The 23,777-nt window shown below is 38.8% G+C and overlaps 3 protein-coding genes and 1 long non-coding RNA gene across 7 annotated transcripts; 2 read left to right on the top strand and 2 right to left on the bottom strand.

The window, feature by feature from the left end:
• The first annotated feature begins 1,867 nt into the window (after positions 1-1,867).
• On the top strand, positions 1,868-5,581 carry LOC134220115 (integrator complex subunit 8). The gene is made up of 5 exons (XM_062699099.1): positions 1,868-2,077; positions 2,163-3,572; positions 3,631-4,498; positions 4,559-5,021; positions 5,375-5,581. Exons 1-5 carry the CDS (start codon positions 1,966-1,968, stop codon positions 5,492-5,494), a joined length of 2,973 nt encoding a protein of 990 aa, XP_062555083.1. The 5' UTR covers positions 1,868-1,965; the 3' UTR covers positions 5,495-5,581.
• LOC134220116 (flap endonuclease 1) lies at positions 5,533-7,304 on the bottom strand. Of its 3 annotated transcripts, none has more exons than XM_062699100.1 (3): positions 7,151-7,304; positions 6,957-7,080; positions 5,533-6,680 (listed from the first exon to the last, which is right to left on the bottom strand). In XM_062699100.1, the coding sequence occupies exons 2-3, from the start codon at positions 7,036-7,038 to the stop codon at positions 5,620-5,622; spliced, it is 1,143 nt and encodes a 380-aa protein (XP_062555084.1). In that variant the 5' UTR covers positions 7,039-7,080; positions 7,151-7,304; the 3' UTR covers positions 5,533-5,619. The 3 variants fall into 3 exon arrangements, with proteins under 3 accessions (XP_062555084.1, XP_062555086.1, XP_062555085.1); XM_062699102.1 differs by having other exon boundaries at positions 6,957-7,049; positions 7,151-7,296; XM_062699101.1 differs by having other exon boundaries at positions 6,957-7,085; positions 7,151-7,285.
• A 7,123-nt stretch (positions 7,305-14,427) lies between these two features.
• LOC134225816 (uncharacterized) lies at positions 14,428-15,660 on the bottom strand. The gene is made up of 3 exons (XR_009983331.1): positions 15,297-15,660; positions 14,859-15,237; positions 14,428-14,682 (listed from the first exon to the last, which is right to left on the bottom strand). It is a non-coding gene; the product is annotated as an uncharacterized LOC134225816 (long non-coding RNA).
• A 2,106-nt stretch (positions 15,661-17,766) lies between these two features.
• On the top strand, positions 17,767-22,581 carry LOC134220113 (CDK5 and ABL1 enzyme substrate 2). Of its 2 annotated transcripts, XM_062699098.1 has the most exons (6): positions 17,767-17,898; positions 18,050-18,819; positions 19,621-20,338; positions 20,402-20,592; positions 21,969-22,173; positions 22,238-22,581. In XM_062699098.1, the coding sequence occupies exons 2-6, from the start codon at positions 18,356-18,358 to the stop codon at positions 22,376-22,378; spliced, it is 1,719 nt and encodes a 572-aa protein (XP_062555082.1). In that variant the 5' UTR covers positions 17,767-17,898; positions 18,050-18,355; the 3' UTR covers positions 22,379-22,581. The 2 variants fall into 2 exon arrangements, with proteins under 2 accessions (XP_062555082.1, XP_062555081.1); XM_062699097.1 differs by having other exon boundaries at positions 17,771-18,819.
• The last annotated feature ends 1,196 nt before the right edge of the window (positions 22,582-23,777 follow it).

Below are 23,777 nucleotides of genomic sequence, written 5' to 3'. Positions count from 1 at the left end.
ATGTGTTTTTGAGTAAAAGCTCGAGTAAAAGTGTATTTGAGTATTATATTTTCTTACCTTGTATTGTCGGCGTAGCACCAACTTAGAATTCGGAAGTCGGGACTTCCGAACCGAAATTTCTACCGAAGTTTTATATGGCAAACTAATTGATGCGTTGTTCAGCGCATCTTTAGGCGAATCCAACGCACTACTTCCGAAGTTAGGAAAGTTGCCCGTATCTGGAGAAAAATCCAACTTCGGTATAAAAAGCGTTCAAACTTTGTTCCGGATAGACAATAACGAAAACAAAATCACTTAGTCTGTTGACAATACTAAAGCACTACTTGAATGACACATTACAACATTATACTATTACTAAATATTAATTAGTCGGTGGCAAATCAGCGAGCAAGTCGTTTCAGATACACGGAAGCCTCCATTTACCCATTAATGGGTACTTTCGTACCCATTTCGAAGAAAAGCGGCATAACTCATTTAATGGGTAAATCGCATTTACTCATTAATGGGTACTCTCATTGAACTTCAAAAAATGAGTAAATTTTACGCCACGTTCTTTGGCAGAAAATGTATGAAATTTACCCATTATTTTTTGAAAATGCTCTTTCAAAATTGCAATTTATTCAATATTTTGAAGGAAATTTTAAGTAAATACAAAACATAACAGTTTATCGGAACATGGCTTTTTATTTTATTTATATCTAAACATGATAGTGATTTATACAGCATCCGGATAAAAAACCTTACATTTTTCCACATCAATTGTTTGATTTTCTTTCTTGGTAAAATCGCACAGCGGTGTTTTAAACACTTTATCCTGCACTCTATGGATCGCCCGGTTCCGTCGGTATTCTGGATTATGCTGTCTCCTCAGATAGCAGCTCCCAAAATACTTGCTGCAGGTGAAGTGTTCTGATCCGCCACTTTTTGCATCATCCGTATTGTGTTTCTGTAATGGGCAAAAAATCTTTTATTCAGCTATTTCAGCTGCCAATAATTACACATACCTTATTCTGACAGCCCAGCGTTGCAATTCCTCCATAATTGAACATTAAACTAGTTTTTTGTGCCGATTTTAAAGAGATTGGTTTTTCTACAGCAGAAGGCAGGCAAAATGGCTGCTTTTATTTTTGAACTTTTAGAAGGGTACGATTGACCCATTATTTATTATCAGAGGACATTCTCTATAATGAGGTGAAAATACTCATTTCGTGTTGATAAAAAATCACCCATTATTTGACATATCGGTATTGAAGCAAAAAATGGGTATATGAAACCCATTAAATGGGTACTTGTCAGCTTCCGTGTAGCCATATTCTTTTTTCAACTAACACTTTTCGGGAGGGTTTTTTCACAATGAATAATAAATGAAATTCATAAGCGCTCTCTTATGATTATGTTTCGATTCATTCAACGAAATTCATAAGTGCTCTTATGGCAATCATAATGTTGCTATATGAAAACCTGTTTGGTATCTTATGAAGTTTGTTCGCAATCGTATACCATGCATAAGGGTCTTATGAAACCAGGAAAAGCTAAAAAAAAGTTCGTCCATAAGCTGATCTTATGAAAATCATGCGAGAATTTTTCCTCAGTGTAGTTTTCTTGGTTGAGTGGCATGTAAACAATTTACCCAAAGCTGAGTTTAATTTATCCAAAGCGGACCTTGATCAACCCAAAATAGAGAATATTGAATTTACTCAAATTTGGGTTATTGGGCTGAGCAACCTCGGTGAGGTGTTTGCATCTTGCTCTATAGTTTTGATAGCAAACATGGGAAAAAAAGGGAAAACTACCCAAATTTGGGTAAATTTTTTCTGCGATATTCTCAATAGTGCGTATATTGAACTCAAAGTTTGGGTTGATTTATCTGTCCGTGAAGACCGTGAAGACGGGAGCTCACCTTTTGAACGAGTGCTGGATTATTGCTAATTTATCTCTTAAAATACTATTGAAAAAATAACAAAAATGGACATTTTACGTCCAAAAACGTTTCCTCTCTCAGAGGAAACAATTCTGTGGTTTGAATTCCTTTTGAAGCCTAATTTGCTGACGAAACATCTGACCAAAGTATCTCCTGGTATGTATGCACAATGTGTTTAGAATGGCAAAAACCTGGGCAAAAACTATATCAATTAAGATTTTAATCAAGCAATACTTTACAGATCCATCTGCTACGGAACTGATAACGCAGTTTCTTTCGATTGCGCCAGAGAATCAGAACCAAAATGAACTTAACTCCCCAGAGGCGGATAGCATGAACAAGAACGAAGGACTCAAGTATAGCAAAAAACAATTGGCACTTAAAATTTTGGCCCTTAAAATAGCCGCCTTCATGAGATGGGATCTGGATGTGCTGGAAAAGGAGCTACCCTTGCAGAGACAAGTGCAACTACTAAGTGATTTGTGCAGTGTTACTGCCGGAAAGGCAGTGAACCTCCCCCTTTCGTTGGTGCACGAATGTCCGATAATCGGGCCAGAAGGCTCAAAGCATTCGCTCAACTTTGCTCTCACTTTGTACCACCGTTGGGTGCTGCGTGCGCAAGTCATTCGTGGGTCTGCTGCAAAGTCCATGAAACCGTTCAACGTGGTGACGGGGGTTCCGGATACAAGCCCCTACACCATGAGGGACGATTCGTTTATCAATTCGCTGGAACCGTTCACTAACATTAGCATCGATTTCTTGAGTCAGGTTATAGCTGATCCGGAACCGTTTAGAATTCTGACGTATGATTCTTTTGTTGCGCTAGATGCACACGTCGAGGGTGTCCAGCAACGATTCGATACGGCCGTTGTGATTTCCAAAGAAGAACTGAAGGCCCAGATACATTATGACCTATGTTTGCTCTATTTGTACGTCCAGAAGTATGAATTGGCCAAACAAAACATCCTTCTGAGTAAAGAAAATTATGAGCTGCTGAAGATTGAGTACAGTAAGAAATCCTCGCAAACTTTCTTGTACTGTAGTGTGGACGAGGAACAACTTTACGGATATATGCTGGCATGCGGCGTAACTGGAGAACCGATAGGCTTATTGCAGCGTTTGAATGAGTCGGTGTTCAATCATTATTCGGACATTGTTGCTATCCTAAAAGAGGATAACATCGCACGGGAAATCCCCATGACTCAGAGGAAAATTCTAGAGTTGAACGTGGAAGGTTTTGTGTCCATGGGAAGCCCTGAGTCACACACGAACGACCAGAGAGAATTGGAACTTGCGGTAGTTGCTCTGAATGCGATCCGCCACGTGCTGGACGGAGATGATATTCTTGGATCAAACATTGCTTTCCAAAAGTATAAACCACAACAGATAAAGCTGCTGGAGCTTATGCTGCAATATGGAGATGATCAGTATGATGATTTTAGTCTCTCGGATCGAGAACTGTTGAAAAGGTATTTCATTCAAACGATCGGTGTTATGAGTAATGCCAACGGCATAGAATCTGTGTTGAAGACATATCAAAAAATAATATCCTACCAGGAGTACGAAGATTTGAAAAAGCAAAAATCCAAGGATGACGTTCAATTTAGTGGAATCGGGGTTCAAGCTGACTGGACTGTTTGTGAATCGAAAAGCAAGTTTTAATGGAAAACCCTTTAAAAACAGTTTAACAGTTTTTTTTTTAATTTCAGTGCTGCGGCTTGATGTTGGAACCTACGAGCGCCAGTTGATTACTTGCACCCATGCCAGCGGGGTGCGTAAAATGTTAGTTAAACTAGCGGGAACAAACCCGACTAAACCTTTGTGGAGTATCAATCCTAGCTGGTCGATCCCTCTGTCCATGAAGCAGCTATTGGTGTCCTTGCAGCGGGGATTCCTGCAAGACTTTGCCTACATATTGGTTGGTAAATCTCGCGAGCTTGCAGCGAAGAAAGACTATTCAGCAGCGATTGCATTGCTGACCTGTCTCAAAAGCGAAACGACGAGACCAGAGCTGGCGAACAATCCCTTAGTACTAAAACTGGGAAAAATGGCTGCTTGGGAAGGACTTTTAATTCAAATCCAGCAGGTACTGGACGAATGGCCAAAAAAGCCAACCGATCAGGTACAATTCATTCGAAACTGCAAACAATGTCTTAACGCAAGCACAAGCAACGATGTAGCTCCCCGCGCAAAGATTCTCGAGCATTGTGCCGCAATTCTGTTGAATTTGAACGACTGGAATAGCCTCCTGACCCCAGATAAACGGTATCCTGCCTTGGAGCTCAGTGCTGCCATTGCCCAAGCTTATTTGGATATCGAAAAGTCCAAAGGTCAGAAGAAAACTAACCGCGAGGCATGGGATTTGATTTTGCAAATGTTCATAAACCAGCAAGGCTCTCGACGACATCCGTCAGAAAACAGCATGCTGCTACAGCAATTTTTCTGCAAACTGAGGGATCCCGTGGTTATTTCCATTGTTCTATCATTGCTGTCTAAGTTGCATAACATTTTGAAAGATGAAACCAATTTAGACCTAAACGCAGAGTACATGTTTCTTTGGCCGACAAATGTGAATAAGTAAGTTGTTTGTGCCATGTGTATGAGATGACCTTTCAGTAAAAGATTTCTATTTTTCAGCCCAGCTATCTACAATCTCAAAATACTAGACGAAACTCTCAACAACTTGTTACATCAATCGCTGAAATATTATCCAAACAACATTCCTTGGATAAAGCTCAAAGGCGATTTCGAATTTGCGAATGGCAATTTCGAAGTTGCCATGCGTTATTACGTCACTGCTCTCGTGTCTGGCTCGGAATTCTGCACGATCCACCTACAGCGTCCGTTGATCGACGACTTTATTGTTCGGAGAATGATCAAGTGTAGTTCCAATCTTGGCTGTTTCATGCAAGCGGCTATCTTGTGTCAATTTTTGGACGAAACCGACTACGGGTTGGCATTCAAGAGCGTCAGCGAGAAGACATCAAGTTTCTCCGACGCCATGGATTCGTATTACAGCTGCATTTGGGATCCCACTTTGTTGGAGTTTATCGTCAACTGGCACTTCAAGAAAGGAGAACACAAACGACGGCTTCAAGCGGTAAGTAAAAAATCTGTTTATTTTTGGCTTAGTGCAGATACACATGGTATTAGCTGTTTTTTTCTACGAGAGTTCCAATTATCGGTAACGGTATCCACCTTGACAGGACAAAGCACATGTTACGCAAGATACAATTGTGCTAATTCTACAAAAGCCTGTAGAATTGTCGATTTCAACTATTCTAGCGTGAAACTATTTTGTAATTCAAATTAGGGGTATCGACAATTCTCACTTCTGTCGCTCTAGTATAATATAAAACAAAATCTCACTTCATCCGAAACACCTTACCTCATATGATACGTAGAAAAGGTACAAATTTATGATTTGGTTCGTCAAAAAATATTTGTTTTCAGATAACATACCTGGGACAGTTGGAACTCAACGCAAACAACAACGAGGAAATAAAGCGCGAGGCTGCCGCAGCACGAAAAACACGTTTCCTTCGTTCATTGGCCAGGCAATACATGCTATAAGAAAAGTAGGAGATTCGAAGGAAACTTACAGAAAGCACTGTGGTGAATACATATGTTTATTGATGTAGGAAAAACGACAAATATAAATGAATAATGAGGTTCAATATAGAAAGAACATTCCAACTTTACTTCGGCTTTCGGCCCGGCTTGCCTCCGGTTGTCTTCGCTTTCTTCGAAGCCGGTGTCTTTTTGTCTTCGATTTTCCGCTTCGGATTTGGTGTCGATGGTAGTACTTTGAAGAAAGAATCGAGCCTTCCCTGAGTTGCCGTCGACTTGGTTTTCATAATCTTTTTGGCCCCGGCGCGGATGCGATCTTCGTTGAACTGGCGGTCTCCGCACAGGTACTTCACAAGGCCCTCCTCGTCCGGCTCACCCCACTTAAGTTCCACTTCATCCGCGTTGGTAACATCGGGTTCCTTGAAGAGCACCCTGGCTTGTTTGTAGTTCCAATCTTCTGGCACGATATACTTCTTGGTATCGAGGTTTTCCAAAATTTTCTCGATTGAACGATGTTTATTGATCAGCTCGATAGCTTTCTTTGGGCCGATACCGCGGATGCTGTCACAATAATCGCATCCCAACAATATGCACAGATCAATGAACTCATCGCGGGTTAGTTCAAGACCTTGCAGTAGCTTATCATAATTGAACTCCTGCACTGGCATCTTACGAGCTTCACTAAAAGTCAAATGACGAAGCAGTACGTTCGAGCCAAAAGTCAAAGCATCCATGTCCTCCGTCGCCGTGGCGTAGACCTTTCCACCTTTGACCAGCGCGGCACACTGAGCTTCAGCTTCACAGGGAGCATCCACATACGGCACTCCCATCAGTTTCAACAGCTCTTTGGCTTCATTCGAGTGTTGCTTTGTGACTTTTACTAAACGTCGATTGAATTTATCAATCTCTTCGGTGGCACCAGCTTCCGTGGCCTTTTCCAACGCTTTTTGAGCTTCCTCTCGTTTCTCTGCACGTTTGGATAGTTCGCCAGATTTTAGGTCTGGGGGCTTACCATCAAAAACGTATACCGGCTTGATGCCGTTCTCCAGCAGTCGAATCGTACGGTAGAATGTTCCCATCAAATGGGATGTTGTCTCTCCGTCGACGGATGTCAACTGAGCACCTTCAGCTCGTACCGCGATCAGAAATTGATACAAACACATAGACGCATCAATAGCAACCTTCCGACCTGTAAATATTATTAATAAAGACTTTTAAGTTTGCATTTGCAGTATTTTATATAAATGCAATTTAGTGGCAAACTGTTTGTTCTGGCAGTAGAAAACCGGACTAATGACACACTGGTGGTATAAGTACCATGGTACAAGAATCTTGAAATGAGTACCGTATCGATTATTGTCTTTATTAAAGATAGTCTTGGAATAATTTTCTTGTCCTCTTGTAGCATGGTACAAGTACCACAGGTGTGTCCTTAGTATTAATCTATGTATAAAAAGGGACCTACCAAAAAAGTTTTTCATTTCCCCTTCCTTCACAGCAAATGGAGCCAGATCGGCAATCAATTGGGAGAGCCCTTTAATTCCCATGGCGGTGTTCGCTAGTTGAGTCAATATTTAAAATTGTGTATCCTGCATTTGAAAATATACATATTTTTACGATGAGCTAATTAAGCAATGGTGAAATCTACAATTTACTTACCAGGTATAAATAAATTTACGAGAAGGATAAATAAATAGTTCAGAGCTGTTCAGAGAAAAACTTTAGTGACAACACAGCTTCAAAAAATCCACAAAAAACGACAAACGCGACAGTTTGCCGCCAACACGAAAAACGCAAAGTATGCGAAAATGACTTTTAAATTATACACTGAAACTAAGTGTGAAGTAAATTTAACCATAGACGTGTAGTAAAATTTACAATATCAAAATATTGTTGAAAGAAATGCTCAGATGTTTAAAATAACAACAATGTTTTCGAAAGCACCATAAACTTTACCATGTACATGGTAATAATAACAATATGTTTTTCTGTCATTTTTTCGCCTGGAAAAAAATCAAGCTGCTCATACAGTTCCTCTGTTATTTAACTAATTTAATAAGACATAATCCGTAAAACAACCATAAAATGTTCGAAATTTCTATGTACGGATAGACAGCTAATTGATGGTTAGTGTGAATATATTTTAAGAAAAATGTGAAGTAAACATAGATTTCTCTTATTTAGCTAGAGATGAGATTCCGGGGTTTCGTGAATTTATTGCTGCGAATTAGAAGTCAACTTCAGCAATTAAGCCCCAAACGCAATACAACGGAACGGCGACGGAAACGGAAAATTTGACAGTTAGCCCATATATTTTCTGTCAAATTTGCCGTTTCCGTCGCCGTTCCGTTATATTGCGTTTGGGGCTTTAGTCATATTTTAAATGGTAAGGTTCTTTTTTGTTAATTTTCCTTGATCTTATTTATAATTTTCGTAGGACTTGGACTTACGACGGCATTTGAGGTCACTAACGAGGCGAAAAACGATCGACATTTCCAGCCGTCAGGTGGCGAAGATGTAAAGATGGGAAAATTTTGCTTGCGCTGAAGCGATTTGAGGAGCAGCAATTTGCCGTCATCCGCATCTTTGCTACGTCGGCAAAAACCACTATAGGGCACTGCACGGACTGCTTTGTCTCTTTTTCGCTGCGAAGAAATTAGAAAACAACAAGGCCAGTAAACGTCAAAATTTATGAGGAACGAAAGAGAAAGAGATGTTTCCGTGCAGTGCCCTATATCTGCTCATGTTCAAAAAAAAATAGAAAATTTTGCGACCGTTTGTTTCTCTATAGCAGACCCCACACGAGGCATATATTGACAATACTTTTCTCATCAAACTTTTCATCAAACTTTTCTTCAATATATTCACTGAATAGCCGACATGGCCATAGCTGAAGAAAAATTATAATTTTTATTGAACTAATACGAATCAAATAGCGGTATAACCCGCAAAACACGCACACACTGAACCGTCATCGACTCCGGTGGGCAAACTGCGGAGAGAAACGATGGGAAATATTGAAAAGAACATCAAACTTTTCTGCTTTCCCTCAATATTTACTTCAATATTTTGGGTTCGCACTCACACGATCAATCTTTTTCTTCAATAATCAAGAGTTTGTCAAACTTTTTCCGTCGTGTGGGGTCTGCTTATAATCAGAGCAACATGATTGATGCTCATTCTAAAATCTGTTGAATAAAGATTAAAAATGCCTATTTATTTGCAATTTTCAATTCGTTTGACAAATCAAGACAAAATTTTCAAAACGACTTATCTGCTTTTGTAAACAAAGATTAAAACGTCGATTTGACGAATCTGATAGCACCCCCACGCAAACCAACACCACCAACAGGTAGCAGAAACCTTCAGCTACCTATTGATGGTGTTGATTTGCGTGGGAGTGCTATCAGATTCGTCAAATCGACGTTTCAATCTTTGTTTACAAAAGCAGATAAGTCGTTTTGAAAATTTTGTCTTGAAATGAGCCCTGAGTGAGCCCCGCATAATTACAAACTGTAAATGGATATTTTCCCGTGCGTTCGGCCACAGTATCCTATACTGTTGACAACTGTAAATGAACAATCTCATGTAAAGTTTCAACAGTTTGTGGTACGGTTATTTGACAAATAACAGTATGTTGAATGGGTTGTTAAGTTATGTCACCATAAAAAATCGGCTGTTTTCGCGTGCAAAATTTTCGCTCGACAGTATGATAAAATGTTGACATATAATGCAGGAAATATAAAACTTTTTAGGAACAGCATGTTGTATATTGACATTTAGTGATGATGTCAGGTAGTTATGGTTGAATCGACCGAAAAATATTTGATAACCGCAACGTAAACTGTGAAGTTATTTCTTACATCGTAATAATGATTCTGACCATATAACATGTTGTTTTTTATTATGCGGGCCCTAACGCATAAAAATACTACATGAAACAGTTAAATATACTACAATTTTAAATGCAACAAATCTCGAGCAACATATGATTAGGGCCGAAAAACCAACAAAGCTGAACCGAGAAAAATGAGGTTCAAATTTTCTATGAATAATTTAATTCATTTATTGAAGCAGAAACTCATTTCATTGCCAAAACCATGTCAATAGTATATGTAAATGTAAATGTAAATTATATTATAACAGCAGATCAAGATTAATTGAAAAACCATTCGAAATCTACAAAATTTCAGCTTAAATAAAAATCGCGCCGTTTACTCGCATCACCGGCAACACGTTTGGTTTTTAAGCCGTTTGCTCAAAGCTCCTAACACCATCGGATTTGTTTAGATTTGTGAGCCAGGTCAGTTCTGCTATATGCGATATTAGAGATGGGCAAAACAGCTCATTGCATAAGCGGATCTGATCCGTTCAGTTCATTGAAAAGAGTCAGCTCCTTGGATCAGCTCTTCAGTTCTTTAATGCTACATATAATAAAACATAATTGTTAATATTATTATTTTAATTATTGTTCAAAAATTTGAAAAATTTATGTCATTCATTGATTTATTCATTCGTTCATCATTCATCTATTCACCTTTCTTTGAAATTTTTAAAATGTTTGGCTACAGTGAGGTAATAATTTCTATTGAAAAACCGACAATTTTAAACTAATAACATTTATTACGCTTTTTCTGACCGTCTAGTTTTGAAGTCTAGGAGTTCATTTAGAACTATCACATTTATTTCTATACAAAAACTAACTCAACGTTATTTTCTATTCATAATTCTAAGTTACATTTTGTTGATAACGTTTCTCAAATCGTTAATTTAAATAATTCAGTCCCTAGTCTCTGATATGTATATGAACCATATCACGTGTCATAAGTTTTCTCTTCATACTGGGTGCAGTAAATCAATGTCTTGTTTGCGCGCGCTTCTAACCCTTCTAACCATGCGTAGTTGACATTTTCATACAAGCGAGCCCATTCATCTATATTGGTTCCCGAAATGCGAGAGAAATAAAAACAAGAGAGTAAAAAAATACAGAGCACGGTGCTACAAACAAACCGAGTGCACATGTAGCAGTATGCTGGCGGGAAAACCCGTCGCAAGTAAAAGATCCGCTCCGTGCAAGACACAGCACCCAGCTCGGTTCGTTTGAACCACACGGTTCGCTCGCTAGAATCGGTCGCGACTGATCCGGATCGAGATCCGTGTCGCACGGATCTGAGCTAGTGGCGCAGCTCTCGCTTCCATGTCACAGCAATTTCGAGACGGACGACGACATGAGCGGAACTGAGAGTTGTTCGGATCTTCGGATCTTTTGCTTAGTACGGTTCGTTCGCTACCGCACTACTAGGTATCTTTTGTGTGTCCGTTCGTAGCGCCGAGTATGTGGGTATGGGTTAAGAAATAGGCGGCAAGCTAGATTATTTTTGCTTGTGTGTTTCTTATTCCTCTCTGCAGCAGAAATGATTTCTGTTGCTTGGCTAGATGGTGCTGTCGCTTGGCTTGAAGAATAATAAACGATCAGCACGTGCGCGGTACTGGACTGGAATGCTCATACAAGCTCGCTTGTGTTGTGTACCGTGAGCGTGGTATTTTCGTTTGTGCTGTACAAAATACAACAGCGCGCGTACTCGAGTGCGTACGCTCGAGGGAGTTTCTCTAGGCGCGTGTTTGACAATGATTTCATCAATTTAAAGTGAGCTGCTGAGCTGGGCTTCTTTAAAAAAGATCCATGGCTCATCAGCTCAATGAAAGGAAGCGAATCTTTGGAACAGCTCCTGAGCGGAACGCCCATCTCTATGCGATATATCGAAAACCTAATAAGAATATACATTTTAAAATAACTTGAAGCTAGTTTTTCTAAATAAACAATATAAAGTGAACGGCCTAAAAACCAAAGCAAACATTCCGCATGGTAGTTAAGGGCGCCAACAAAGGACTTAAAAACCACTACGATGCAAATGGTTCATAAGACGTTCACTCAAAATAGCAATTAATGTGTTTCTTAAGAGATATCAAGTACGGAGTTTTAACTAGCATGAAGAATAATTTACAAAGCAATCGTTCATACCAGAAAATCAAAAATCATGGTTTTGGTTTATAAGCCGTAATCATATGTTACGCGAGAAATGGTTCAATTTTTAACTATAAATTTCGGTTCGGTTGACCATGTTCTATGGTAATTTTGACATTTGTTTGTTTATTATATAGCCATGGTAAAAAATACTACGAACATTGTTAAAATAAATGCGGCACGTAGTCTGCACAAATCAATTGGTGTTGTGCATTTAATTTAAACTATCAAAATGGTATTTTTTACTACAATGCTGTTTTCAGTGTAGGTTCACGGAAATCTGAGCCTACACTGAAAAAAACTTTGTAGTAGAAATTACAATTTTGTGGTAAAATCTGGGTGCTGCGGATAGAGCCGCTTTTCTGCGCTCAAGCGAGTAGAGGGATATTTTGAACTCACTCCCATGAACAAAATTATTTTGCAGTTACTTGGCTGTCAAACATTTCCCGCTCTTCGAATTTCTCTTTCCACGCTGCATGAGGGCGCACAAATGCGCTAGACTCTACATGACTTTACGATTGTTTACATACAATCATGCTCCAATCAGCTGCTGAATATCGTGAAATTTCGTAACGAGTGCTTTTTAATTGCATTCCTACTAATTTTCCGCTAGAAATATAATGTGAAAATATTTGTTACAAAGAATACAAAACTCAAACAAAGATTATTTTTAATTTTTCCTCAAAGAATAACAATACTTCTCGATATTAGATCAGAAACTAACATAACCACAATCTTCAATGTTTGGCTCCGGCACAATAGAAAAGTTTGGCTTCAGTTTGACAACCAAATCGATTCTATTCGCACCACCCAGGGTAAAATTAAGAATAGTATACCGACGTTTTTCAACCGAAGGGACAAATCGCTTAATTTCATCATAAATGTAGTAAATCTGACTAATATTATTTTCAATTTTACCATAAAAATTGTTATTTAGCATAGACTCAAACAAAATAGTTGATTTTACCACACATTTTTACTATAGTAATATATATATATATATTATAAAATATATATATTTTCAGTAAGAATAACCATGTAAGCGGTTGAATAAACTATTTTTATCGTAAAATAGAGCATATTTTAGTTATTTTAAGACGATTGGCACTTCGGTTGAAAAACGTCACTGTTCTCAATATTACCCCTAAAATGGTAGTTTCTACTATAAAATTTTTCTCAGTGTACACTGTGCCACCAAAGTACTCTTTAATGGGTAAAAAAGTACCCATTATAAAGTTACACTGAAATAAATCTAGCATAGTTTTCCATCAGAAATGTCTAATAAGTTCAACGTGTTGCTTAACACGTAAGCATTATATGAATTCCTATGAGTAGTACGAGGTAAAGTATTCATATTCATAAGTGCAAATATGAATAATAATGACAACAGTTCATATTGAATGTATGTGCTCGTTACATGTTTGATATATATGCTGTGCACATAACTCCGACCGATCTGCTTTTTCTTGTCATGTATTCAGCGGTGCTAGTGTTTATTGTGCAATGGCGGATCAGCAGAGAAGCGGTTTTGATATTTCCACTCAGTTTTTTTTAATCTTGATGGTAAGTACACACAAAAAAAATACACACGTTGGTAAATGTAAGAACACCATTGGTAATTTTAAGAATATTCGTTAGTGATTTTCAGTAGAAAGTAAATAGTTGTTAAAATTACCAATGCAAAGATTCTTATTTCAATAAAAACTATTTCTTTTCAAATCGAATAACACGCTTGTCAAATTAAAAGTTTTATTGTTGCCGTAAAAATTCATTATACTGTTAAATTAACAATTTATTTTGCTTGATTTATTGTCAAATTCACAATCTGTTTCTCAAATTTAATGATTTTCATTTGGCTAAATTTCCCATTGGGAATCAAGAAATATTTTGTTTACATTGAAAAATCTTTTTATTTTTATATTAAGGTAAATTATACACATAATACACATGAAAAAGTAGATGCGATGCGATGCTGAAAATGATATTATTTTAGAATAGAGCAAATCGATCTCCTTTTCTGATGGTTCGGAGACTCGATCCTCCGGTACAAGGGGTGTCTCACATAGAATAAATTGAATTTATCTACCGAAAATTAACAAAGCAACCGAAGCGACTTTAATTCGATTCAAATTGAATTTAATTGCAATCCCAATTGCTGATTTTAGCAACACAACGAATCTTTGACATCATTTGTCAAACCGAACAGTGACATTCAATGTGATAGTCATTGTAAACATGTCCTATTCTATTCAACGCGGATTAGGAAATACAAAATTAATTGTTCGAATTCCAGAATGTTCATCTTGGAAGTGCAAATATTTTGAGCAGCGTACAAAATGTTCTACGTTTATCATCTTCAACGTGTATTCATCCTTTCCTATCAAAGGAACATCCAATTGTTGATCAGGAACTATTGTTGAATCCCGGAAAACACTTTGTGCTGCTTGGAACATATTCCTTTATGCAATCAGCCTTTTGAATGCTCCTTATTTGGACATAATATGTCCGACACCCCGCATTGACCAGCTTCTAAAAATAATCCTTTCCAATGAGAAATATCCGAAGAATAATCGCTATACTTCTGAATAGAAAAAATCTCTTTCTTCGATCTAAAGCTTGATCTAAAGGATGTTTTCGAATCCGATACGTTGTCCACCTTCTGAGCATAGTATATGCAATACAAGATACAAATTCATGCCATGGCAGGCATAGATAACATTTCTATGCATTTCTATAAAAACATTTCTATGTATCTAAAATTGAAGACAAAGGTAGAGGAACGCCTAACAGAAAGTGATCGATAATTTTAGAACCTTGAATAGCGATCAATCTGAGAAAAGCTATAGTAAGACATTTTTTCTAGAGTTATTTTATTTTTATTATTCAATTCTCAAAACAGAAGACGAAGTTCAGCGAGATTAATGATGTTTTTAGACTTAATTTATTTTGTTTATTTTTGAGCACCATAAAATTTCGAACACATTTGAGTGCTGCTTTTTTCAAAAATATTTCGTACCGTTAATCTTTACTTCTTAAATACGTTTACCGCCCTTGTACAAAGATTGACAGTCCGTTTATTCAGAACATCTTAACACCTACAGTTACAGGTACAGAAACTGCATCCTGAAATTACAGTTTGTTGAGAATATTTCCAGTCCCAGAAAGCCTAAAATATGAAAACATTATATTAATAATTGAAGTTAATAAGTTGTTGTAATATCCTAGGTTGTAATAACAGAGATCCTGAGATTTTGCAAAATTTTGTTTTGATGATGGAAAAAAAAACTTTTCATGATGTCGTTGACAACGTGAAAAATCCACGATTGCTTTGTCAAAAATTACAGTTCAATGGAGGGAAACAGTTCTGTCAAAACGAATTAGGTGCGTTGCAATACTGATCGAATAGTATCGTATGTTAGGAATCAATGCCATTCGCTTCAATCGACTTTATTTCGATTGATATTCGCTATCATTAATAGCGGTGAGACACCCCTTGCTCCGGTATCAATAAGATTCGGTTCATCTGCCTCCTCGTCCATTTCCAAAATGTCTATAAATTTACATCTACCCATCTCCGCTAGTTTTTCTGACAAGACCACTGAGTTCGCAGAATCACAGCACCATGCTGAAGCTATAGCACTTTAGACCAGCTGGTCCGCTCAACCATGGACACTTAAATGCGATACTCGCTAAATGGGATCGCCTTTGAGACCGGGTAGTTCTGTAAGAACGGAAAAATTATCAGTATTTGCAAAAAGGGACGCTATCCTTTGAACTCACCTGAAAATGCTCCTTCAAATTGCGCTTCAAAATGGTGAAATGCGGATGCCCAAAGTTGATCACCAGCTCTCCGCTGGATCGAATTCTTCCTTAATGTTCGAAATCAGAAGATTCCTTATCATCTGTGTCACATTCAAGTGCTCGCCCCTGCGTAGCCGACAGGGCCAAACAATAGTGTTTGTGATCACTATGGCTTTTACCACTTCCGTATGACCGTACCGACCTTTGGGGCCTCATCCACCAATCACGGCTTTACTCCGTCTACCGGGAAGTTTTACTTTGGCGAGTTTATGTCCGCCATCAGAACAACCTGGGGCGTTAGAAACTCGCTTGCTTTGTCACAGTCTGGAGGGCCAGCAAATACTTGGACTGTACAAAAAAAATAAACAAAAAAGTTCAGTCAGTTGCCAGAAAACTTGTTTTTAAAACAAGTGTTGCCAAATTAAATGAAAACAAAAAGGTTGATTAAAATCTTTCGTACTTTCATTTGAAAAGTTTCAGCTTTCAAGATCACAATTTTCGGTCATAAATTTCTTACTGAAAATAAATACTTTATTCTCAATTTAAATATTTTACTATTCAAAAGTACCAAATTTGATCGACTTTCAATTTCAAAGTACAAACTTCTTAAAAACACAATTATTTTTTTCTCTGTGTATAGAAAATACTTCCTTATTTTTTAATCATATATACTCGATTAAGTTGAAAACCGGAATACGGGACTAGCGAAGTTGGATTTCTCTCGCAATCCGTACGTTAAACCTAACTTCGCTAGTGGCGCGCTAGTCTAATTAGGGTCTAATTAGACTAGCGCACTACTAGCGAAGTTAGGTTTAACGTACGGATTGCGAGAAAAATCCAACTTCGCTAGTCCCCCATTTCGGTTTTCAACTTGACTAGCGATAAATAATTTTTACCGTGCATAACATTAATATTTTGTATATAGGATTTGGCAAGTAAATCATCACCGACGCTTGGATTCCTGCTGGACAGGAGCCCTCTTTTTTCGGAACACGTCGAAGGCCATAGTGCGTAGTATTCCCAAAAAAAGGTAAGTCTTTGTTATTAATAATAGATAAAATGTATGTCCATGTCTCTGTTATTGATTTTTAGGGAATTTTGGATATACAGTGAACATTCGCTAGTTGGGGCGCTTTTTAGTTGGGGGTTCGCTAATTGGGGCGAACCCCAATTAAAAAGCAGCTAAACGTCAGAATGTGATGTCAAAAACGCGTTGACGTTTTGTTTCCGTGTTTGGCGGGATCGATATTTTCTGGCGCGTAAAATTATCCTTTGTTCAAAGCAAAAAGTAAACAACATTGACGCTTGTCAAAACGCCCCAATTAACGAACGGCATTCACTAGTTGGGGTGAGGTCGTGCCCCAATTAGCGAACGATCACTGTACCTAGTCGGAGGTAGTTATACACGAATAAAAAAGTCCAATAGAATTACAATAGAAATTATTGTAACAATACGATAAATTTAATTGTATATACAATAAACTCTATTGTTGCTCACAATAGAATAACAATTAAGAATATTATTTTCCACCATAAATCCTATTGTAAATGGAAGTTTTACAATAGAAAATAGGGGTTGTTAGTTACCGTAACAACAAAAAAATCGTTTATTTCCGAGCCGGTGACAAGCGTGGTGTCATCATCATCAATAGACATAGCCCGCTGTCATCATTGAAACGCAGTATGAAGAAAATTATAGCCCGGGACATCCTGGCTACGATCTGGCGATGGGCTAAACAATAGGATGTCAATAGCCTGTTTATTTCTCGAACAAATTTTTGCAATTACAATAGAATTTATTATAATTCTATTGTCAACATTTTTCTGTCAATAGATTTTATTGTACGTTTATTGGAACAACAATAAGGAAAATTAATTGGTACAATAGAAGAACAATAGAATTGATTGTTCATAAATAAAATGTATTATTGTAATTTCATGATATTTTAATGTATTTCTATTGTATTTTCTACTCGGGTATTTTTTTTAAATATTTATTATCCGGGAAATCAAAATGAGCTCAACGCTCAGATTTCCGTGTATCGTGCGGCGGCTCAGTTCGAATGACATTTCTTCAGAACCAGCCGCCTGATGGGCCGCTGCAGTTGAAAAATAAAAACATTCGAAAAGAAGAAAATTCAAGTTCAGTCGTCATAGACCAGTGCATGATGACGTAGGTTGACAGTTCACAGAGCTTTTTCACAGGGACTTAGCCTCTGGCGAAGCTTCCGATAAAATTGTTTCGTCATTTTATTCGCATGTAGATGTACTTTGCGATTGATTTCATGCTGAATGCAAAGAATATCATTGAAATATTCGGATCGCAGCAATTTTAAACTAAAAATATGAATTTTAATTTTCTTCTCATCGATTTTTCTTCTAACACCTTATAAACAAGCTCTGTGAACTGTCAAATAAGTGAGGTTAGATCAAGATCTGGCATTGGTCTATTTCGCAGGCGGAGACCGACATTATTTTTTTTTCAACTACGTGTTTACAAATCCATTCAATCTCCGGGATCGTGTTTTGTCGCGTCAGGATTTTTTTACCAACAAACGAGTGCTATCATATTCTTTCTCCAGTCCGTCGTTCGATATATCAAGCTGAAGAGAACTGCTGCTGAAGCAGCATTTTCTGCTCTGTGGTGGAAGTTTTGTGTTGTGTAATCTGAGTGTGTGGAGGAAACCGGAGGAGCTGCACGTAGCTAATGATTATTGTTTGTTCTATATTAGTTTCCTTATCAGCAGAAACGAAAGGAACCAGCGGAGAGTGTTTGGCCCATAACGACCGCGAGGAGCGAACCTACCTTCAAGATGATTCCCAGTAAAAAGAACTGATATTTGCTTCGCGGCACCACTTGGAAGAGGATCTCTCTACCAATTCGGTTTAGTAATTGGGTTTGTCTTTGTGTTTTGGAAGGAAGTCTGGTGGATTGATTTGTCTGTTTAGTGGAAGTGCATTCAGCATTGAATAGTTTAAGCGAAGTGAAGAAATCGTAAACCGACCTCGAGTTCGAGTCAGCCGTACTTCTCCAATTAATGGCTAGTTCTATGAACAGCAAGTCCCGTTTTCGTCGTAGATTGGCTGCGATCTCCTTTCTGTCCAACATTTCGCTGGACGGCACCCACAGAGATACGAAACTTGGCCCCTTACACGGTTCCGGTGCAGGCGGTGGCCCCCTTCATTCCAATTTAAACAACAACAATGTCGACGGCGTACGCACAGGCAATTTCGATGACTCCTCCGAGGATAACATCGACGACCCTGGGATGGGCCCAGACGGTGAATTCGCGAACAATACTGAGTATATGGAGTCCAAGCTGATGGGAGGAAATGCAAACGGTGCGACCAACGGAACCATTGTGCAAGGTGCTACTGTGAAACGAACCCGTGCCCGAACTGGCACGTTTGGCAAGAGTCCTGACAGGAACGCAGTTCATCGGATTGACAGCGAGGGCAACGTGGTGTTCTCGAAAGTCACCTCTACCGCGTTAAAGGACAGGTAAGATTTTGCTTTTGTTTGTTTGAATTATTGAATAGGCAAATTAATCTTTATTTCTGATTATGCGCCTGGAGTCAAATGCTTTATTACCTACTTGATTCATTTCATTTCCTATAAAAAGCTCAATTTGGTGTGAACGTACAGCCTTTCAAAATATTTTGATTGCACTCGAAAAGCAAAACCATATTTAAATATAGGTATACGTCCGGAGATAATTCAGTATCAGTAAAAAAAAAGTACCTCCTATGAGATTCGCCAGAGAGGATTCGAGAAATCGCTCTGCTGTGTCCAGTTGATAAACATTTCCAGTATGGGTAGGACAAGCAGGATTTATTTCCAGTTTATGCCGGTATTCACATCTCTCGTTCTATCGTGCCAAAGGTTGTGAGTTCATCAAACTCCGACAAAAATTTGATTCCACCGAAAATAGACAGATTTTTTCAAAGGTTCAATCGCCAGACTGTCTAACAGTTTGCGATTCACATTGAATATTGATAATGAGGATGTATTATAATATCCCTTGTAAGAATTTGTTTGGAATTATATGAAGAATTAAAATAAGTCATGTGGCGATATGAAAGAAAAATCTTCAAGCACAAGTTATAAGTGGATTGTGGAATAAATAATTCAAAGAGGACATTGTGTTGAGTTAAGATAAGGCAGATGACTTGATCAAATCAATTGAACGTAAATTGTCTTTCAACTTTCTTTCGATTCAAGCAAATAGAAGTGTTTAGACGTTTAATTTATGCTCAAGCCAAGTGCGGTGTTACTAATTAAGCTATTTGTTTGCTCCCACAGAGAAAATGTAAATCCCAACGACAGTATTCATTACTATCATCCCGCGGACAAGCGGGCCCGGGCGAACTCTACCTCGTTACGCGCAGGAGCGCCTGGTGTAAAGCGTACACTGCTAGTGAACGCTACCGGTGACGAGAAACGTGAACTCCCGAGCAATAGCAGCACGGAAAGTCTGATTCAGGGTCGTCGCAATGTCTTGATTCACGAGCCCGCATCACGCGAGGTTAAATTTTTACCCTCAAACATAGGGCGTAACTACAATTTCCGCGATGAGCGCGTCGTGCTGGTCTCGAAACGCAGTCCCTGTTTCTTGTTTTCGGTGATTCCTTACTATAAGGGAAAATCCTCGCGTGCTGAGATACGTCGTGAGGGACGTCGTCGTAATCCATCCGGTACCAGACCGTTGTCTTCGATCAACGATTTACCATTCGATGCGTTCCGGCTGCTTGGTATCGAACGGGGTGGCGAACCAGGTCAAGAGATTTCCTACGGATATTTGTTAATCCCTTCTAAACAATACCACAAAGAGAAGAAGCACGAAAAAAGCTCCCGCAGTGGATTCGAAATAACAAATTTTGCATCGTTGGAAAACCACGCCGCTGCACGGTACTACAGCTACGAGTCCAACCGTAATGCCACCGCCAGTCCCTCACAAAACTTGAACAGTTTAGATGCAGTGAAATGTGACCTTGAAGACGGATTCGCCTCAATATCAGGAGTATGTGAAGCCTAATCAACCGGCGGGACTAGTCGGATCGCTAAAATTTTCTTTCACTTTCAGATGCAATACTCGCCGAACATTTTGGACGACCCGGAGTTGATCGCCGGCAAACATCGTACACTGTTGACCTTCACCTCGTACATGACCTCCGTGATCGATTACGTGCGTCCATCGGATCTCAAAAAGGAGCTAAACGACAAGTTCCGAGAGAAGTTTCCCCACATTCAGCTGACGCTTAGCAAGCTAAGAAGGTGAGTGATTGTTTGTGGAGCGGTGAGACGTTATCATTTATTTGCTATGACAGCAACCTAAGCGACAAACTGATAACGGAGGAGTATTCCTTTTGTCCTGGTTATTTATTGGATCTACAAATAAATGAAATCCATCCGCTACGTACATATTAATACAGATGCAGCCTAGTGAGACGTAAGAGTTTATTCAGGCAGCTATCTCCCTCGGTATCAGCGATGCTTTATTGCTATTTTGCGATTCATTTGAGGTTGACGAGCGCCAAGAGAAGTTTTATCATACAGTTTGTTTATCTACGACAATATTGATAACAAATCAAAATGATAGACTTACAGACAGAAAATTTTCTAGATTTAATTCGTTTTTAAATTGCTTGCAACTACTGTTTCCAAAACAATCAACAAAATTGTTTTCTCTGACAAACATGACCATGGGCGTGACCGTAGTATCTAACGGGTGGTCACTAAAAAATGGGAATTTCAATACTAAGTATATAAGTCTTCAATACTCTATGAGAACATTAATGCTTTCAGAGCTACACCTCTTGATGAACTCCTAGGTGTTAACAATTGATCTGCTGGGGAACGACTTCGGCATACTCTGGAACTCCTTGACTAACCACTTGCCCAAGTTTTGTGTAGGGGATCCTACTGATGAAACTATTTCTCGCATCTCTGTACCTGGCTAATGTATCTTTGGTAGTCCTTGGATCCTTGGTAACACAGTGTTCGTTATTTTTACCCGGCATTCCTTTATTGATCATTGCATTTTGACAATTTTCCAACATCCCCCTCTAATTGATCAATTTTTAGTGTATCCAGTTTTCCGCGAGCGGTAATGGCCGCCAGCTTGCCTGCAGGTTAGTCTCTGATTTGACATTTCTGGAGATCAACTGCACCCACCGCTCCGAGCATTCTGACCAATGTAGCATATAAGAAGGTGCTGATTAAGTGAATTCAAGCCTTCTTATATACCACATTGATCAAAATGCTCGGACGGTGGGTGCAGTTGACCTCCAGAAATGTCAAATCAGAGACTAACCCGCAGGCAAGCTGGCGGCCATTACCGCTCGCGGAAAACTGGATACAAACACAGCTGATCCCAAGACGAATCGATTAGTGACAAAATCTTGTAAATCGGTCCATCTGTTCGTGTGTTACAATGTCCTCAAAGGAAATGCAAAACTCATTTTTATGTATAGAAACTAGAAAGAAATTAAGAAGATTACTGTCTTCGTTAAACACTACAATGAAGAAAGGGTCCATGCTGTTTCAATCTCAATTATATAATCAACTGCTCTAGCAGCACAGCTGCATCGTTTGGCATGAACCTTTCGCTGCCTAAACAATGTTCCAATTTATGTTATTTCCATTCACAGTATTAAACGCGAAATGAAGCGTATCAATAAAATGGACGGACGCATCGATTTCCTAACCATCTCGCAAGCATACGTCTACTTCGAGAAGCTAATCCTGTCCAATATGATCAACAAGGACAACCGCAAGCTATGTGCTGGTGCTTGCCTGCTGCTCAGTGCCAAGCTGAACGACGTCAAGGGCGAGGTGCTGAAAAGTTTGATTGAGGTAAGCAAGTTGAGAATAAATAACAAGCATCAGTCAGTATTCAACTGTGAACTTTTTTTTGCAGAAAACGGAAAGCGTGTTTCGTCTGAACAAGAAAGAGCTGATCGCTTCGGAGTTTGCCGTTCTGGTGGCGCTTGAGTTCAGTCTGCACGTCCCGACCAGCGAGATTCATCCACATTACCAGCGTCTTCTGTACGAGTCCTAGGGCCGTTCGCCATGCATTGCAGAACAGAATTACTCAGATGATGCTATTATTGAACTTGTGCTATTTTCCCGTTGTATTTAGTTTTGGTTCTATTATTTGTACTCCGTATTTTTGTCGTTAGAATTTATTGTTTTAAACTTTATTTAACGTTTAAAATTTGAAAAAAAAAGTTACGTTTATAATAAAACAGTTTAAATACTTGAGTTACATGAATATCTTTTATACGAAAATGTCCTGCATGTTAATGAACACGGCTTCTATTGATAATGCGTCTAATTATGATTTCCAGTTGATTAACTATTTGTCTATTTGTCAATTGTGCCACCAAAAACACGAAGTATAGGAGAGGAGAAAACAATGATTTTGTGTTTCTCTTCTGTAATTCGAGTGGTCACAAGTGAGAGGTCAATCTGACAAATTTTCAGCAGCGTAGTCGAGAATTGTCTCTGAAAATTACGCTTGTGACTTTGTTGTATACTGCCCTTATTGGAATAGCTCTGTGAAATCTGCAGTGGCGTGATATACCCATTCTACCGCCATATGAACATCGCTGCATGCTGCTCGGAATCGAAAACTGCATGCTGCTCGGAATCGAAAAGAAAGACCACGATACAAGCAGTCCTCGTTGCAAAAATACTGACCGGCGGAATCGATGCCCCTGCTATTCTAGCTGAATTGTATACTGCCGCTACTCGCATATCAGTCCCATTTCGGTTTTTGTCACTTTCGAGCTAACTCCGTGAATAGTATTCAACTTTATCATACTTCCTCATAATATGATAAAAAATGAGACTTTGTTCGGGAGAAATGTGAAAAAATACCAAACCAACCTTGTCCCATATTGAATGTACCCGCATACCAGTCCCATTAAAAATTTACATAAGCTGATTGCTCAAAATTCAATTATTTTTTCATTGATCTGAATCGTTTTACATTAACTCATTGAATGAGGAATGACTCTGCAAAATTTGAACCAAATCGCGAAATGTTTGAATTTATTAGATTTTTTAAAGTTTTACATGGAAAATGCGTTTTGAAACTTCATCGGCTATTATCTCAGTATGCGAAAAACCAATATGGGACTGATATGAAAGTACCGGCAGTATATTTATGTTCCAGAACGACCTCTACCTACCTGGATACCTGGTTGGCTACAGCGTCGATACACCTATGTCTCACGTATAGTAGAGCTCCATAATCTTAATCCAAAACCTTGGGCGATATTTCTCCAGTTTCCCAGCACGTTCAGAGTCCCCATGTCCGATTCCACCGCGTGCAGCCAGCGTGTTCGTGGCCTTCCACGAAGTTGCCGGCCCCTATCTGGTTCTCTGTTGAATATTGTTTTCGCTATTCTTTCTTCCGACATTCGCATCAAGTGACCAGCCCACTGAAGTCTGCC

Source organism: Armigeres subalbatus, chromosome 3 (genome assembly GCF_024139115.2).
Source record: "Armigeres subalbatus isolate Guangzhou_Male chromosome 3, GZ_Asu_2, whole genome shotgun sequence".
Lineage (NCBI taxonomy): Eukaryota > Metazoa > Arthropoda > Insecta > Diptera > Culicidae > Armigeres > Armigeres subalbatus.
Note: the sequence above shows the minus strand (reverse complement) of the source record. Positions and strands in the feature narration are given on the sequence as shown.

Coding starts and splice junctions, on each gene's coding strand:
- LOC134220113 (XM_062699098.1), top strand. CDS start 18,356: ATGGCTAGTTCTATGAACAGCAAGTCCCGTTTTCGTCGTAGATTGGCT. Junction 18,820..19,620: donor TCTACCGCGTTAAAGGACAG/GTAAGATTTTGC, acceptor TTGCTCCCACAG/AGAAAATGTAAATCCCAACG. Junction 20,339..20,401: donor GATTCGCCTCAATATCAGGA/GTATGTGAAGCC, acceptor TTTCACTTTCAG/ATGCAATACTCGCCGAACAT.
- LOC134220116 (XM_062699100.1), bottom strand. CDS start 7,038: ATGGGAATTAAAGGGCTCTCCCAATTGATTGCCGATCTGGCTCCATTT. Junction 6,681..6,956: donor GGAAATGAAAAACTTTTTTG/GTAGGTCCCTTT, acceptor TAATATTTACAG/GTCGGAAGGTTGCTATTGAT.
- LOC134220115 (XM_062699099.1), top strand. CDS start 1,966: ATGGACATTTTACGTCCAAAAACGTTTCCTCTCTCAGAGGAAACAATT. Junction 3,573..3,630: donor GACTGTTTGTGAATCGAAAA/GCAAGTTTTAAT, acceptor TTTTAATTTCAG/TGCTGCGGCTTGATGTTGGA. Junction 5,022..5,374: donor ACAAACGACGGCTTCAAGCG/GTAAGTAAAAAA, acceptor ATTTGTTTTCAG/ATAACATACCTGGGACAGTT.